The sequence below is a fragment of the Danio rerio genome, chromosome 8 (genome assembly GCF_052040795.2).
Source record: "Danio rerio strain M-AB ecotype USA chromosome 8, GRCz13ab, whole genome shotgun sequence".
Taxonomy (NCBI): domain Eukaryota; kingdom Metazoa; phylum Chordata; class Actinopteri; order Cypriniformes; family Danionidae; genus Danio; species Danio rerio.
Genome location: NC_141028.1, coordinates 57,282,470 through 57,301,224, shown reverse-complemented (window position 1 = coordinate 57,301,224; position 18,755 = coordinate 57,282,470). Strand labels below are relative to the sequence as shown.

At 36.1% G+C, this 18,755-nt stretch overlaps 2 protein-coding genes and 1 long non-coding RNA gene across 9 annotated transcripts in view; 2 read left to right on the top strand and 1 right to left on the bottom strand.

The window, feature by feature from the left end:
- agtpbp1 (ATP/GTP binding carboxypeptidase 1) overlaps positions 1 to 1,091 on the top strand; it is a 56,466-nt gene extending 55,375 nt beyond the window's left edge. For 4 of the 5 annotated variants that reach the window (XM_087263378.1, XM_087263377.1, XM_087263379.1 and 1 more), the window contains one exon: positions 57 to 1,091. Coding sequence is in view for 1 of the 5 variants with exons in the window: in XM_087263381.1 (XP_087119507.1) it covers positions 72 to 123 (52 nt within the window). In the remaining 4 variants the exon portion in view is untranslated. The remainder of the gene's footprint in view (positions 1 to 56) is intronic. The other variant, XM_087263381.1, reaches the window with a different exon arrangement.
- LOC147842882 (uncharacterized) overlaps positions 1 to 18,755 on the top strand; it is a 797,275-nt gene that overhangs the window by 519,287 nt on the left and 259,233 nt on the right. The gene's annotated exons all lie outside the window — the stretch shown is intronic.
- The window catches only part of ntrk2a (neurotrophic tyrosine kinase, receptor, type 2a), a 92,989-nt gene continuing 86,592 nt past the window's right edge, over positions 12,359 to 18,755 (bottom strand). For all 3 annotated transcript variants that reach the window (NM_001366554.3, NM_001441817.2, NM_001441818.2), the window contains 4 exon segments: positions 12,359 to 12,872; positions 13,282 to 13,582; positions 13,615 to 16,557; positions 16,702 to 18,715. In NM_001366554.3, the coding sequence (NP_001353483.1) occupies positions 18,530 to 18,715 (186 nt within the window). In that variant the 3' untranslated portion in view covers positions 12,359 to 12,872; positions 13,282 to 13,582; positions 13,615 to 16,557; positions 16,702 to 18,529.

The window sequence follows — 18,755 nt, the reverse complement described above, 5'->3', positions numbered from 1 at the left end:
ATACTTGAAACATCCAGGCAGGTGTGTTGAGGCAAGATGGAGCTAAACCCTGCCAGGCACCGGACCTCCAGGAATGAGATTGGTGACCCCTGTGCTAAACCATCTTTGGTGGTAGATTTATAACACGTCACAACCATTTCACATGCTTCTGTTTCCTTAAAACTAGATGAATATTATGTTAAAGAGATGGGTCACCCAAAATTAAAATTGTCATCGTTTACTTGCTTTTATTAGTTCAAGTTCTTCCATCGTACACAAAAGAAGATATTTTGAAGAATGCTGATGGCTGGCATCTATTGACATCCATGCAATATGCTGCCTTCTTTTCCATGCATATTTCAGCAAGACAATGCAAAACCACATACTAAGCATTACAAAGTCCTGGCTGTGGAGGATACAGGTATTTGACTGGCCTGTCTGCAGTCCTGACCTGTCTCCAATTTTTTTTTTCATTCTATGGTAGGTGCCAAAAACATCTTTCTTCAAAATATCTTCCTTAAAAAACGAGAGAAAATGAAGAGGTTGTTTTCACATTAGGGTGAACTATCCCTTTAAGAACTGATAGAATGGCTGTAATCCTGAAACATAAATACGTTTGGTCGTATAACCAATCACAGTATCGCTACAGACACACACCTAACTGTACTACAATGCAATTTAATGAATGTAACGTCACTCCTTCTCACGAAAATGCTCCCCTGTGTGTTTGGGGATCTCCACCATGCAGGTCGCAGAGCTAGATCAATGTTGTACGCGTGAGTGCTTTTTTTATGTGGGAGAGCTTTTGTATTTTAATTTAGATGTTAATATTTATTTGTTTCGTTTGCGTGATTAGTGCATGATTCTTGAATGTTGCCTTTTTAATTTATTTTATTACTTTTATCTGTTTATTGGGAGAGAAGATTGGTCACTTTATTTGGATCGTGATAGTAAAGTGTGTGCGTGTGTTCTTGTTTGTGTATGTTTTATGTCAGCAGTTGGCCAAAGTACTAAATGTGTGTGTGTGTGGGGTTGAGAAAATGAGGTTGTGTTTTGAATGTTTGTCAATATTTGATTGAATGTATGAGTAATAAACAACTACGTTAAGCTTATGTTTACATCGCGTTTGTGTTTAATTTAAATGATTAGATATTTGTCAAAAAAAAAGGTAATGCTAATATACAGTTGAAGTCAGAATTATTAGCCCCCCTGTTTATTTTTTTCCCCAATTTATGTTTAACGGAGGGAAGATTGTTTCATTACATTTCTAAACATATTAGTTTTAAAAACTTATTTCTGATAACTGATTTATTTTCTCTTTGCCATGATGACAGTAAATAATATTTTACTTGATATTTTTCAAGACACTTCAATACAGCTTAAAGTGAGATTTAAAGGCTTGATTAGGTTAATTAGGTTAACTATGCAGGTTAGGGTAATTAGGCAAGTTATTGTATAATAATGGTTTGTTCTGTAGACTATCGAAAAAAAATTAGCTTAAAGAGGCTAATAATTTTGTCCCAAAAATGGTGTTTAAAAAATTCTAAACTGCTTTTATTCTAGCCGAAATAAAACAAATAAGACTTTTTCTAGAAGAAAAAATGTTATCAAACATACTGTGAAAATGTCCTTGCTCTGTTGAACATCGTTTGGGAAATATTTAAAAAAGTAAAAAAAAATTCAAAAGGGGGCTAAAAATTCTGACTTCAACTGTATATGTGAAAGACAAATTAAATTAATGAAAGTTTGTGTCATACAAGATTTCTATTTTAAATATGTGCTGTATTATTGATCTGTCTGTTCATCATAAAATCTCTAAAATTAAATTAATCATGGTTTCCACAAAAATATTCAGCTTCACAACTGTTTCCATAATGTTTAATATTATTATTAATAAATCAGCATATTTGAATTAATTTTGAAAAGATTGTCGCATAATGTTCACTGTGCTCACACCAACTGCAAAACATTGCTCCAATCACTCTACATTACTAGATTATCTAGATAATTAATAGATTATAAACGTCCTGTCACTCACTCCAGATTATCTAGATCAGTGTTTCTCAACTGGTGGGTCGCGACCCAAAAGTGGTTCGCGGAGTGTTAAATTTGTAACTTATTTTGCTTATACCGGACTTTTATTTTGAAATGCGTGCGCAACAACCCTACCGTTGTCATGACGTGAAATTTCATTTCATTATTACAACAAATATGTAAAGTACAAGTTCGACCCCGAATATGTAAAGTATGTATATATATATATTGACGAAAAAAAAGACTTAAAGCCTCGGTGTCATATGTAGTGAGGTGCTCTCACAAGAGAGCATGAAACCTTTTAAATTAGAAAAACATTTAGAAACCAGAAAACATGTTTTATTAACAGTTTATTATTAACAGTATTTGTCGTTTTTACTTTGTAATATTTCTATTATTTGATCCATTTTGTTTAATGACAGCAATAAAATAGTATTTATAAATAGTATAAATAAATAGTAAATAGTATAAATAAAAATAGTAATAGTATAAATAAATAGTATAAATAAAAATAAATAAATAGTATTTATTTAAGTCTTGGTGAATTTCTTATAGTGTATCTGTCACTACTTGTTTATGTTAACAAATAAATACAAATACAGTATAATTCCTAAAATTGTATTATAGTTCCTAAAAATTTGGGTCGCTGCTTGATGACCATGTAAAAATGTGGGTCCCATGGCCAAACCAGTTGAGAACCCCTGCTCTAGATTATTTCTAGAGTGTGAAAATTCTGGGTCCCACTTTATATTAAGTGGCCTTAACTAATATGTACTTACATAGGAATTAATAGTTTGTTACAATGTACTTATTGTGTAAATACATGTATTTACTGTGTACTTAAGCTTGATTAAATACACGTATGTAATTACATCTGTAATTAACTTTTGTAACTACGTTTGTAAATACACTGTTGACCGTCTCTTACACCTTAACCTACCCTTAAACCTACCCATGCCACCAAACCTGTCCATAACCCAACCTCTATCCCAACTCAAAAGCACCACAAGTGTTCTCAAATACATTATAAACACAGTAAGTACATTGTATTTATTTTGTGATGTAAGTACATAGTAGTTAAGGACACTAAGTGGGACCAAATTCTGTTAGTTGCAGGATGTTTTTTGCCTCATTATTCAATATTCAATATTGCCGACTGATTGGCTTGCAATAAATATTAGCGTGTAAGAACGACTGTAAGCAAACAAAATTAAAGTGCTCGCTTCACATTTTTGTTTTAAACTCGCTGTTTTGTGGCAAGATGTCATGCCCAGATGCCGTCCTTAAATGTTAAAGTTGTTTTGAACTCGAAATACTTTTGTTATTGGTCAGGCAGGAAAGAGTGAACGGAGAGAATGAATGAGGGGGAGCAGGAGAGACGGAAGAATGCTAATCCGCAGTCGGCATGCCAAAGGAAAGCTCCCGTCTTTTGAGCTCCATCGCTTCCTCCGTCTTTTCAGCATCCCTTCATTTTCCACAGCGCACAAACAAAAGACTCGATCCCAGCTGGCCCTCGAAGACAGCTGCATTCACATCAGAGCCCCAATTAACCACACCAGTACGTTTGACATGCATGTCAACACAATCTGATGCTCTCCTGACTATTCATTTAAAAACCATTCAGTGACTTCCATGTAACTCCATTAGTTGTGCAAATCTGTATCGGTGTTTATCGGAGTCTGAAGGTGTGAAAGTTTCTCTTTTTTCCCGCTCTGCTTGAAAAAGATTATATAATATATAAATAAAAACACATTAGACCTTCTTATGACATTGTCCAAAGTCATAGATAATTTTAACAGTGAGCAGGAAAGTGCCATAGCTTGCTGTAAATTTGTTTGGGCATCTTTGGTAGCAAATGGATTTTACAGACTGTTGTACTTGTGTCTCTTGCACATGCACTCCGTGTTTAGAACAGCTTGTCAGATTAAAGTTCAAGATCTCACGATTCTGCTGAACTGCATCTCCAGTGGTGTAAGTACTTAAGCAGGGGCGCAACTACACATTTACTGAGGGGTATGCGGGTTCAAATTTTGTGTGATCCCTCTTATTTTATATTAATTAATTAATAATAAATGAAGACAAATTTTCAGATTAATCTTATAACTTTTGACATTATGTATGATTTGACAGTTTATTTTGATAAAAATAAAAACAAATCTAAACAGTTACATCTACATGACCACTTTCGGCTGTGGGACTGCATGTTATTGTGTTAAATGATTTTGAATTAAATAATAACAATATTATATTCGTTTAAAATGCAAAATAATGTTTTTTCAACAAAACATATTTATTTATTTTTATTATTTGAAACTTTTAATAAGGATAATTTTAAAAATAGTTTTGGCACAATGGCGCCCCCCCATGTGTGGCGCCCCTATGCGCCGCATATACTGCATACCCCCTTGTTGCGCCACTGTACTTAAGTAAATGGATTTCGCTACTTTACCTAAGTATTTTCTGGCTACTTTGTACACTGTAAACAATAAATCCGTAAAATTTACATAAAAAAAACGGCAGCTGTGGTTGCCAGTACTTTACCGATAAAAACACGGTACAAACCGTAAAAGTAATTTCTCATTTTTACGGTAAACTACCGTATTTTATTAATTTATAGAGGTAATTTGTCTGTATTTTGAATGACCAACATCTACACATCTTGTGTTAAACAGTTAGACATGTTAATACACCCACATGCAGGTGGTGATGAGGAAGTTACATAATGAGGCAATGCTCATCACAATCAACTTTTCCCACAAGCAGAAAAGAGTATCAGCATTTAGAAGGTGCTCAGTGTCATTCACACAGCTACTAAACACCAGTATGGTAACATGTATAAAATTAAAGTCATGAAATAAACATTGTTTATCAACATTAGATGTAACATAAATCTCTAATGTACATAACTGATTGGGAAACGACTACAAAGATCCATATTAATGTCAACAAAATGCATAAAAAGTTATGTGCCATGCAGGGAATTCTGGGAAAGTCAATTTACGGTTATTCGCCGTATATATTAAGGAAACATACCGTTAACCAGGTTACAGATTTGTACTGTAGCATTTTTACTTTTTTTTTTTTACCGTTGAAATCACGGCCATTTTTTACAGTGTACTTGTATTGAGTATTAAAAATATAAGCAACTTTTACTCTCTACTTGACTACATTTTTGATAGCATATATGTACTCTTCTCTTCACTACATTTGAACGGACGCTTATTGTTACTCGTAAAGGCTGATTTATACTTCTGCGTCAAACGCCGGCATATGCTACAGATATAAAAGCCCCGATTTTTTTTTTTCTTCGCCGTTTTCTCACCCTGTCACGAAGCTCGTTCACTTAATTTTTGGGATTCTGTTTTCGTCTTACCTGATTGCTGGAACCGCTCTTCCCCGGACTCGAAACCGGTCGCCGTGGTCGACTCCTCTCCGCATCTCGAGCCTGCCGACGTTACACGGTGAGCTGAGTGGACAAACGGATTGCAGCAGGGAAGGTAAGACAAGCGCGAAAGGGAACGGCGTCACACCGTCCCGCAGCGTTCGCTTGAAAAAAACAAACGCGGCCGTACGTACCCCCCGGGACGTATTCCGCTGTCTCCAGAAACGTCCGCGGGACTACGTTTTCAGGATGAGCTTGGGTTGGAAAAATTGTGCCTTTTTTGAACATTTAAGTGTGAGACTTTTTGTTCTATTTTTTTTTATCTATTTTGTTCTGCCATTTTGAAACATTAACACAATTTAATTTCTATATTAGGAAATAAAACCTTTCTTGGTGTTCTTTGAGCCTATACATTCAGTATGAGTAAAATACTTAAGTTCTTTCAAATACTTTAATACTTTTACTCAAGTCTTATTGGAATTAGTGACTTGCAACTTGTAATGGACTCATTTTTACAGTAAGGTATCTGTACTTTTACTTAAGTATGGTTTTCAGGTACTCTTTATACCTCTGTGCATCTCACATTTGAAATGTTTTTGCAAGAATGGCCTCTTAAAAATGTTTTGTTTATGGAGCCTGACCTTGCATCCTCTTGATGACTAAGAGTTAAGCCAGTAGCTTGTTTTTAAAAGGATATTTTTATGGATTGTGGTTTCAAATCCTGGACAAGGCTCCATTTTACTGTTAAATCTGTATCTCTAAATCAGCATCTGTGTTAGATAACCACCATACTACAGCTCCGAACAAGTCATTTGAAACTAACGCCATGCCTAAACCTATTCAGAGTGTAAAGATGTGTCCATAAATACACACTGTTTATACATTAGAGCTACCTTAATGCGCACAACCTGCCTCACCCACAGTTAACACACACACACACACACACACACACACACACACACACACACACACACACACACACACACAATCGCATAAATGCAGATGTCCTCTATGGATGAGTGAATTATTTAGCTGTATATGAAAGAGCATTATTGACTGATATCTATGTTCTGAATTATTCATTTGAGAAGATGTCAGTCGGGGGGGCTTGTGGGGGTGTAGTTTATACATAAAGTGTGTGCGTGTGTGTCTTCTTAAAAAAAATGTTGGTTGCTGTAGGAAATATATAAAGGTGAAGATGGATAGAGGTCAAGCACAGGAAGTGAAACCTGGTACCCAAGTAAGACCTATAGAAAAACAGTGACATTGCATCCTTTACATTTAGAGCAGTATTGAACATGGATATCAGATACAGGAGTAAGATCTCAGGTTATGAGATTCCATTATTTATAATGCGCTGTTGGTTTTCAACAGGAAAAATGAAAAGATCAGTCAGAGATCCCTTTGGATAGTCATATGTTAGGTTAGAAATGAGCAGTAAAAATTTCTAAAACCAACATTTATTTGCTAACTAAATCTGAGCAACTTTTACCAGGTCATTATGTTCTAGGTGGTTACTTGGTGATTACTTAACGATCTCACAGACAAATTCGAAACAGCCAACCCATTTTAAACAGCAGAAATAAGCCCAAGGCACTTAAAAAATGTGAAATTTTTTAAAAAAAGCCTTTATTGACATGGCTGTTCCTTAAAACTGCACCTACGCAATTTGGCAAACAACTGCCTTCATCAGGAAAACAGATGAATCCCTTACCTAAAGAGCGCCGACACATTATTTAAGCTACCCCTGAACACTTTTTTAAAAATTTTTTTTTTATATGTATATATATATATATATATATATATATATATATATATATATATATATATATATATATATATATATATATATATATATATATATATATATATATTTATACATATATATATATATGTATGTATGTATGTATGTATGTATATATATATATATACATATACATATATACATATTATATATATATATATATATATATATATATATATATATATATATATATATATATATACACACACACACACACACACACACACACATATATATATATATATATATATATATATATATATATATATATATATATATATATATATATATATATATATATATATATATATATTTATTTATTTATTTATTTTTTTCCTTACAGTGATGCCTCTCGTACATCATCTTTTTGGAGAAGATAATTTTGTCATTTCCATTCCAAAAAATAAAAAAAAAGCTTGCCAGGTGTGAGAGGTTGTGAGGTCAAATCCCGGGCGAGCCCCCATTTTCGGATTTATTCCCATTGGAACTGAGACACCTTTTTGATAATTTATGGTAGTTTCAGCCTTGACTGTCACACACACATACATATATATATATATATATATATATATATATATATATATATATATATATATATATATATATATACACACACACACAGTCGAAGTCAGAATTATTAGCCCCCCCTGTTTATTTCTGTTTAACGGAGAGAAGATTTTTACAACTCATTTCTAATAACTGATTTATTTTCTCTTTGCCATGATGACAGTATATAATATTTTACTAGATATTTTTCAAGACACTTCAATACAGCTTAAAGTTACATTTAAATGCTTAACTAGGTTAATTAGGTTAACTAGTCAGGTTAAGGTAATTAGGCAAGTTATTGTAAAACAATGGTTTGTTCTGTAGACTATCAAAAAAATAAAGCTTAAATGGGCTAATAATATTGACCTTGAAATGGTTTTTAAAACATTAAAAACTGCTTTTATTCTAGCCGAAAATAAACAATAAGATTTTCTCTAGAAGAAAAAATGTTACCAGATTAAACATAATTTGGGAAAATATATTTAAAAAAGAAAAAAAGTCATGGGCAGCTAATAATTCTGACTTCAACAATATATATATGGGTCAGCCCATATTATGCAGACTTAATAAAACGTAATAAAAATGAAACAGATGAAAAAAAAAACACACCCTCTCACAGTTGTCATGAAGGGTAATATTAAATATATACACCAAAACCATCTTTTGAGCAGGCTGTAAACATGTTTTTATCAGCTGTAAAATTGGCCAATTTACCATTGCAGTCAGAAAACCTCTGGACTACCTGGAGCCAACCCCCAAAGGCGAGTCGATGAGTTTTAGTTACAGTGAGAGCGAGAGGTTGCCGCTTGGTTGCTACCCAGTTTGTCAATCACCCTGATGTTTTTCAACATTCTGTGACAGACTTCATTTTTAAGAAAATGACCCTTTATGGCTCTACATCTCAAAACACAAAGCTTAAAACTACCGTATCAATGGTAAAACTTGAACCAAGTACATGTCGATTGATAGATTTTGCTAGTTAGCACCTGCTGGTTGGACAAAGAAGAGCCTGGTTTCTCTTGAGTTTTTTTTTTCCTTCACTTTCGTCAATTGGTGAAGTTTGTTCCTCGCCACTGGCTTGCTCGGTCTGGGACTTGTCGGGCTTCGCATTGCTGCATTTGCTCTGCAGTGTTTGAACTTTCAGCAGTGAAAATTAAACCACACTGAACTGAACTAAACTAAACGCTGTCTGAAAACTGGACTGACACTGTTTCCGTCTACTAGAACTTTGATGTTAAGCTGCTTTGACACAATCTACATTGTAAAAGTGCTATAGAAATAAAGATGAATTGAATTGAAGTTAATGCAGCATTGTACCACAACACTGATATACTACTGTGGTTAAAAATAAGGGTAACACTTTAGTATAATGGTCGATTTATTAATGAAAATACATTAACTAATGGACCATAATTTAAAGTGTTACCAAAATAATAATAAAATAAAATAAAAATGGTCTCAATGTAGCCAAAGCCTGCTGTCAGCGGCTGTTTTCTCTCTAACACTGACGCTAAGCAGCTGCTAATGTGGTCAGTCTGATGAATAGAAAACGCTTGCTAATATCCCAAATGATCTTGCCTGCTTTCCCCGGAATAAAGACCTGACTTTGGGATGGATTTGTGTTTACTGTTTAACAGACCACAAAACCTCACAGTTGCCCAAGTCGTTTATTTTAAAGTGAATGTCTCTGAGGAAGCAAGGTGGGAAAGTAATCCATCAAGAATGAGGAGGAGGGCCCCTGTCGTAAAATGGCGGCAATCACTTTAAAATTTGATGAAGCCATTTTCCCCCCTTCAGCCTAAGACCTTTTCAGCTGCTGTTAACGTGTGTAACCCAGCAGGCACCTTGATGTTAAAAATGAAAATTGATTTGATGTCAAAACATTGACGTCCATTTGACATCCACACATGGATGAACACTAAAACACACACACACACACACACACACACACACACACACACACACACACACACACACACACACACACACACACACACACACACACACACACACCGTTTTATTCTTCTAAAAGCTCCCATTGCAAATGTACACACTGGATTTTGTTACTGTACAATGCATGTCATCTACCTTCATTTCAAAACACAGCAAGTTGACATCTAGCTTTGGCATCTGAAAATCGATTAAAGGACTCTCCTGGAATTAATTTTTGACATGTTTTGCCAATGTTCAATGTTAATTTAGTGTCATTTTGAGGTGAAGGTGCCCACTTGGTACTGATTAATTTTGGTTTTATGTATTAATATATGGTTTTGGTGCAAACACCCAACTGCAGTGTTGCCTTTCAAAGTAATACAATACAGCGGGAAAAATAAGAACACGTCACCATATTTCTAAAGGTGCTGATCACAACACCAGCCTGATCTCACGAGAAAACGTAAGTATTTTACGTTTTGCCAGTTTAGTGGCTAATTCGTATGAATTCGTACGAGTTCAGTCGTGCAAAATTGTACGATTTTAAAAAGGAGGCGTGGCACCTAACCCCACCCCTAAACCCAATCGTCATTAGGGGATGAGCAAAACTAAATTGTACGAATTAGATCGTATGAATTGATACGAATTAGCCACTAAATCAAAAAGTTACAAATTGCCTTGAGATTGTGTTGACAACACCGGATGTCGAAAACAACCAAATAAATGTATAGGGGAATTACCAACCTACATCACACATGATGTCACACGGGTTCAACCAAGCATACTGGTTGCAAAAAAAAAAAGACCAGTTGCAAGAAAAAAAATAAAAAATTAAAAAATAATGTTAGAACACGTTTGTTCATAATGCATTAACTAACACTTTAGTTTTAACTAAACATGGACTCGTGACATGACGATGTCTCTTAATGTCAGGACTTTACTTGAAGGGGTACATTATCATTAACTCATCCTTAACTACTCAATTTTTTTTTTTTTTACTTTTATAAATGTTCTAAACCTTTATGAGTTTCTTTATTTTGTTGATCATAAAAGAAGATATGCTGAAGAAAGATGAAAACGTAACCATTGACATCTATAGAAGAAAAAACAAAAAAACATAGAAGTCAATGGTTACAAGTTTCCAGCTTCCTTAAAAACATTTTCTTTTGTGTTCAGCAGAAGAGAGAAACTCAAACAGGTTTGGAAAAAGTGGAGGATGACAGAATTTTTAGTTCTGGTTGAATAATTTCTTTAATTAATGATATTATTACACAATTTAGTTTTCTTTTCTTTTCTTTTATTATTAAATTAAATTAAATTAAATTAAATTTATTCATTTTCTTGTCGGCTTAGTCTCTTTATTAAGGTCGCCACTGAGGACTGAACCGCCAACTTATCCAGCAAGTTTTTACGCAGCGGATGCCCTTCCAGCCACAACCCATCTCTGGGAAACATCCACACATACACACACACTACGGACAATTTAGCCTACCCAATTCACCTGTACCGCATGTCTTTGGACTGTGGGGGAAACCAGAGTACCCGGAGGAAACCCACGCGAATGCAGGGAGAACATGCAAACTCCACACTGAAACGCCAACTGAGCCGAGGATCGAACCAGTAACCCAGCGACCTTCTTGCTGTGAGGCGAACGTGCTACCCACTGCACCATTTAATTTAATTTAAACATGATGGATAAGTTGGTGGTTCATTCCGCTGTGGCAACCCCAGATTAATAAAGGGACTAAGCTGAAAAAAAAAAATAATTGAATGAATGTACCACACTATTTGAGGTATCATTTATGTGACACATATTACATGTCGATTTATACCCTCAAAACATTTTTTTATCTTTGCCATGATGACAGTGCAAAATATTTGACTAGATATTTTTTTAAGATATTATATATTGCTAAAGGTGGCTTATAACATTGTCCTTTAAATGGTGTATAAAAATCAAAAACTACTTTTATTCTAGCTGAAATAAAACACATAAGACTTTCTCCAGAAGAAAAAATATTATAGGAATGACTGTGAAAAAATTCCTTGCTCTGTTAAACATCATATAAAATACATAAAAATACATATAAAGTGGTTTGCTGTGAGGAGATCAGAAGTGATGATGTTTGTTGGTTTGGCGCTGTGGTTGTTTGCACACTTGGAGAACTCCTCCGAGACCCTGCTGTACAAACTCCTACTGAGTGCATTGGATGTGTTTTTAAAAGCATTTAGCCCTCTGGCAATTAGTTAGGTCTTAATGTACAACGTCAAAACAAACCATCGATTTCCTGATTGATCAGTCCTCCATTTTTTTTCCCCTCGGTCTGCGTGAGTGAAATGGGAATTGGAACGAGTACTTGTGTTAATCTACTCTTGAAGCTTTAGCATTATGGCTAATGCTAGACATAAACTTTATGGATTGTGCCGTTTCATCATAAATTGTTTTTAACTCGCTCTGGCCTCCATCGTAGTCCGCCATGAAATACATCTTTTCAGGCTGGCGGCCAGTAGGACATAAAAAAACATGGCTGTCAATAAAGCATTTTAGTAGCTGTAGGTCAATACGTTCAGCCTATGTTGTCAAAGCACTCCGTATGAACCTTTCTATTGACCAACTCATAAACTTGGGGCTGCGCATTTCTCACTGTCACAATAACACACTCCGCACACACTCACCATGAGGTAAGACATAACACTTTTATTAAATACAATGGCGGACAGATCCACTGGTCCAGATAGCTCAGAGAAATCATGTACAGTACAGACAAGGGGGTTTGATTTGATTGGACATGTTTTTTTAACTGTATGAAATCATCACACACTACTTGATACTTTGCAGAAATCCTCGGTATGTTAACGAAACACTTTATTTAGAAAGTAAAAAGTATGCTAATTTTACAACTCTCATACAGTTAAACAGTTGAGTTTCAACATTCCATTCAGCCAATCTCTGTGTCTGGCAGGAGAAGGTTTAGCTTAGCTTACCATAGGTCATTAAATTGGATTAGGGCAGCATCTTGTGCAAAATGATCAGAGTCTTGATCAGTTTCCTATATAAAGCTTGACTCTTCTGTAGTTACATCATGTATTAAGACTGACGGGAAAAACAACAGTTGCTATTTTCTTGGCTAATATGGCTAGGAACTAAACTTTCATTCTGGTGAAATATAATCAAGGAACTTTAGTGCCGCCCCTGCTGACAAATCCAGCTTAAACCAGCCTAGGCTGGTTGGCTGGATTTAGCTGGTTGACTAGCCTGGTTTTAGAGGGGTTTTGGCCATTTCCAATCTGGTTTCCAGCCATTTCCAGCCTGGTCTTAGCTGGTCAGGCTGGAAAATGACCAGACAAATCCAGCTAAAACCAGCTTGACCAGCCTGGTTTAAGCTGGATATAGCTGGTTTTGGCTGGACTCCCAGCTTGGCTAGGCTGGTCAAGCTGGTTTTAGGTGGTCATCTCCCAGCCTGACCAGCTAAGACCAGGCTGGAAATGGCTGGAAACCAGCCTGGAAGTGGCCAAAACCCCTCTAAAACCAGCCTGGTTGACCAGCTAAAACCAGCCAACCAGCCTAGGCTGGTTTAGGCTGGATTTTTTAGCAGGGACATCATGTTTGTAAATATCAATTTTTCATTTTCCGTCAGTCTAATGGTGCGTGTTAAGTCAAAGCAAAGACTCGAATAGGCATCCTGATGTCATTGATGCGAGTGCGGTAGCGCGAACAATGCAATTGGTACGAATGAGTCTGCGCGAATGACATGATTGTTGCAAATGAGTCGGCGCGAATGACACATTGGTGCGAATGAGGCACTGCAAATGACATAATGGTGTGAATGAGGTGACACGAAAGACGCAATTGGTGTGAATGAGGTGGCGCAAATGACACGATTGGTGAGAATGAGGCGGCGGTAATGACACAATTGGTGAGAATGAGGGGGCGAGAATGATACGATTGGAGAGAATGAGGCTGCGTGAATAACACGATTGGTGCGAATGAGGCGCCACGAATGACATGATTGGAGCGAATGAGTCGGTTCGAATGTCACGACTGGTACGAATGAGTGGGCGCGAATGACACGATTGGTGCGAATGAGGCTGCGTGAATAACACGATTGGTGCGAATAAGTCTGCGCGAATGAAATGATTCGTGCGAATGAGTCAGCGCGAATAACACGATTGGTTCGAATGAGGCAGCGCGAATGATGCGAATGGTTCGAATGATGCGATTTGCGGGAATGAAGTGGCGTGAGTTGATAGTTTTGCATTTTAGACGCGCTTAACTTGCTAATTGCACAAATCGCTAGAGTTGGAAAATCTGAACTTCAGCGGACATTCATATCGCATTAACCAATCATGAGCTTGCTCTTGTAGGGGTGTGATTATGACATAACGCCTGTTGTTGGTGTCTCCCCTAGCTCATCACACTGGAGGAGTTTCTGTTTCTGTAGGAGTTTATCAACTCACAGAGCTGGATGCACCTCTAAAAGCATCTAGTGGACCAAACAAAATGAATCTATGTTTTTTTTTCAGCCTTCCTAAAGCTCATAAAGCACAACTACTCTCTCAATAAAATCTATGTTAGGAATTTAGCAACGAAGCTAAAGCCACCGGGCAGATAGAAGCCCATGACGCGAATCTGCGTCTATTGTGAAAGGAATTTGACGTGTGAGTTAATTCAAAATGTTCACCCATCTATTTACGCACAAATGAAATGTGCAATTTAGCTGCATGTGCCGCTTCTGGTGTGAACAGCATTAGTCTGCGACGTCCCTACAAAAGCTTTATATAGGAAAACTATCTAAACTCTTTCATTTTTTTTAGCAAGATGCTAATGGTCTGATCAGATTCAAGTATTTATGCTAAGCTAAAAACGCTCCTGCCAAACCCTGAATTGATTAAAAAAATGGTAAAACTCAACTGTCTAACTGTAAAAGAAATGCAAAAGGAAATATGACCGGGTTAGCGCTTGTCATCTGGTTTAATTGGGGAAGGCATTTAGCTTGTAGACATCGTGAAACATCAGAAAGTAGATCTGTACATGTCGAAGAAGATATTATGATATGCAGTCACAGTTTGTTGTGGATGTTTTTTTTTTTTTTTTTTTGCGTGAGGCAATATTCATTTAAACCACTAAAACATAATAGTATCTCAAGACATTGTTTTCCTCAGTTTGGATTGTGGCATTATTTACATGAGAACTAAGTAAATGTAAACTCATTTATTCATTTTCCTTTGGCTTAGTCCCTTATTTATCAGGGGTCGCCATGGAGGAATGAACCACCAACTATTACAGCATACATTTTATGCAGCGGATGCCTTTCCAGCCGCATACCAGTACTGAGAAAAGATTTAAACTCATTCCACTGTAATAAAAGACTCTGTCATTAATGCACGAAATAAGTAATGGCATCTCTGTTGTAAAATATTCATATTTGTTTGTTTTGCTGTCTTATGACGCTTGTTTAGATGAAAAACACTCTTCTACAGTGAACCTATATTAGAATGACTGTTTAAATACATAAAATATTGAGGATTTGAAGTCAAATTGTTCCTAATAGCCATGAAATAGTGTCACAATCCAAAAAAAACCCTTCATTATTTTTATAATATGGACAATTACCCTAAAGCTTTCTCACCGTTTACTCAAAATATGTAATCTTACATCATCATTTTTGCTTATCGATACGTTCCATGATTTAAAAAAATCACCCCTACATTCATTCTCAAACATAAAAAAAAAGAAATTGTACATAATTTACAGGCAAAAATCAAATGCAAAAGTGCTCAAGTACAAAATAAATAAAAACAATTCAATAAGATTATTCCTCAAATAAATGAATGAATGTCCAGCAAAATCACAATATAAATGATTTGGAGGCTTTTTGTTCGACTGAAGTCCCCTGTTGGATAGGATCTCTATAGTGATAAATAGATATAATCATCTTTTGTGTACGATAAAGGGAAGAAATGTGGGTTTTCTTATTTATTATATTATTAATCACTCTCTAACAGTATTTTCCTGTCCTTGTCTCGTTCTCTCCATCCTGTTCCCTCCTTTTTCTCCCCACTGATAGCACGTATGAGTCCGCGGGGAGTTGCTGCTAATAGGAGACATTTGTCCTGTAATGAAATATATATTACACTGTAGCAGTTGTACAACCCGAAGCTTGAGTACTACATTAGTGCTTCGACTCAGTAGTAAAACATGGCGAAGGAGAAAGAGAGAAAGAGAGAGGTCGTAATTTAGCCAGCGCCATCATAATCGGCCACTTTACGTAATTAAGCTCTTGTAAGAAATGCAAGCTGATAGTATTAAGACGTCGTCTCAAATGAATCCTCTATCAAGCCCTCTGTAGTGCATGTTGTTTTGGACACTTGAGAATTGTGGCTGTTTATTTAGTGGCGGGAAGCAAACATGCTGGTTGCGACATCACAAAATGGCTAAGGCGTGGCTTATGGATATGCATCGTTTAAATAATTTATGATTTGATAAACATGTCTGCTCAAAACTCAAATGTGAACAATGAGAAGTCAAACGTCGTACAGAACAACTAAGGGTGTGTTTACATGACAGATGTTTTGTAGGAACTGTTTTTCGCACATGGGAAGCTAGCTACGTTTTTATCCAAAGATGGGAATTAAACATAAAACATTTGCGAATAACATTGACAACAAATTACAACAAAAGTAATAATACTGAACCACTTTGATGACAGACTTTGGCTGAGGGCCAGTCCAACTCAATCTCACAGCAATTCGTAACTTTTGATTCAGTGGCTAATTCGAATACATTCGTACGATTGTATTCATACGATCACATTTATACAATTTTAAAAAATTGGACTTTACAATGACCAAACTAACATTTCAGATGTTTTACAATGTGGCCAGTCCAACACAATCTCACGGCAATTCGTAACTTTTGATTTAGTGGCTAATTCGTATACATTCGTACGATCACATTTATACAATTTAGAATGAATGGGACTTCAGATTGACGGAAACGACATTTCTGATGTTTTACAATGTGGCCAGTCCAACTCAATCTCACGGCAATTCGTAACTTTTGATTTAGTGGCTAATTCGTATACATTCGTACAATCACCTTCATACAATTTAGAATGAATAGGAGTTCAGATTGACGGAAACAACATTTCTGATGTTTACCAATGTGGCCAGTCTAACACTATCTGACAACAATTCGTAACTTTTGATTTGGTGATTAATTCATATACATTCGCACAATCTCATTCCTACAATTTAGATTGAATAGGACTTTAGAATGATCAAACTAACATTTCAGATGTTTTACAATGTGGTCAGTCCAACACGATCTCACTGCAATTCGTAACTTTTGATTTGGTGACTAAATTGTGTATAATCTTACGATCACATTCATACAATTTAGAATAAATTGAACTTTAGAATGACCAAAGCAACATTTCAGATGTTTTACAACAAGGCCAGTCCAACACGATCACACAGCAATTCGTAACTTTTGATTCAGTGGCTAATTCATATAAATTCATACGATGTCATTCATACAATTTAAAATAAATTTTATTTTAAAATGACCAAAACAACATTTGAGATGTTTTACAATGTGGTCAGTCCAACACAATCTCATGGAAATTCATAACTTTTTGATTTAGTGGCTAATTTATACGAATTCGTACAATCTCATTCGTACAATTTAGTATGATTTGCTCACCCCATATTGATGGTTGGGCTTAGGGGTGGGGTTTGGTGCCATGCTTCCTGTTTAAAATCGAACTATTTCATATGACTAAACTACAAATTCGTATGAATTTGCCACAAAACTTGCTGTTAAATGTGCTATATAAAAACGATGAAGTTGAAGTTGGAAACTAATTTGAGATCAGAAAAGAAATTGTAAACGTTTGTTCAGTGTATCTCCACTGGCGAGTGATCTCAGTGAACAAGTTCAGAAAGATAATGTCCCAAGTAGACACATTTCGAAAGCGGTAAGACATCAATCCTCATTTACTGAGGTCATGTAAACTTGGCAGTTTCACACGGACTCTGACCAAATGATTTAAAGTTTCTTCATTTAAAGTGTCATGTAAACACACCCTTATTCCACCACCATATCACTACTCAAACTCAACAACTGGTGATACATTGATGTCTCTGGAAATAACACTATTGCCAGTAGTTTCAGTAGTGGGACAAAATAGATGGGAATGGCAAAAGTAGTGGGACTTTCCCACTAAAAATAACAAATATGTTCTGGAGACATTTTAGTGGGTTACTTTGCCATTTCAGATAAGCTCGGCAGCAATAACATCCCATCAGCTTCCAGAAGCTTTTAATTAGAGTCGCTCAACTGTAAAACTACATAATGTCCAGTTCTATATACACATATCATGTATACGTATAGATATAGCTGCAGTTTGTCACTGTTGATCACCATGCTAGCTTCACGTTCTGTGCTTTGTATCAGATGACAGGACCAAATCTGTCCAGAAAAGTACTTATTTTCCTCCTCATAGTCGTTTTTGTTCGTTTTTCGTGAAGCTGCTGATTCCTATTTGTTGTTAAGATCGGTGTACTTGAATATCCAGCTGTGAACTTGGTCCAGACGTTTAGGGTGGTCAACCATTCTGGGATTTTGTTCTTGGTAAACTAAACAGTAGTCACTTCTTTCAATTCAATGTTCAGAAATACATCAATCATAGTCAGCGTACACAGACACGAATCCCTGCCAGTGTGTCTAGATGTTTACATTGAGAAGAGGAGCAGGACAACAGAGTTAAAGCTGCAGAAGAAAAGGTTTTAGATGGGATAGAGGAGGAGGGGGGGAATACACTTGAAGTCCCACACGTTCCTTATGTTTATCCCAGGATGTCCAGATAGACTGGTGATGCCTTGGCTAGGTTGAGAAGTAGGTTATGGATCTCTTTAATATTGAGTCGGGTGTGCGGCTCTCTCTGCCAACATCCCAGCATCAAGTCATACACCTCCTTGGGACAGGTCCGGGGTCGCTGCAGTACACGACCTTGGGTGATGCACTCGATCACCTACAAAAGAGCAAGGAATAAAAGGTCAAACAAATAAATG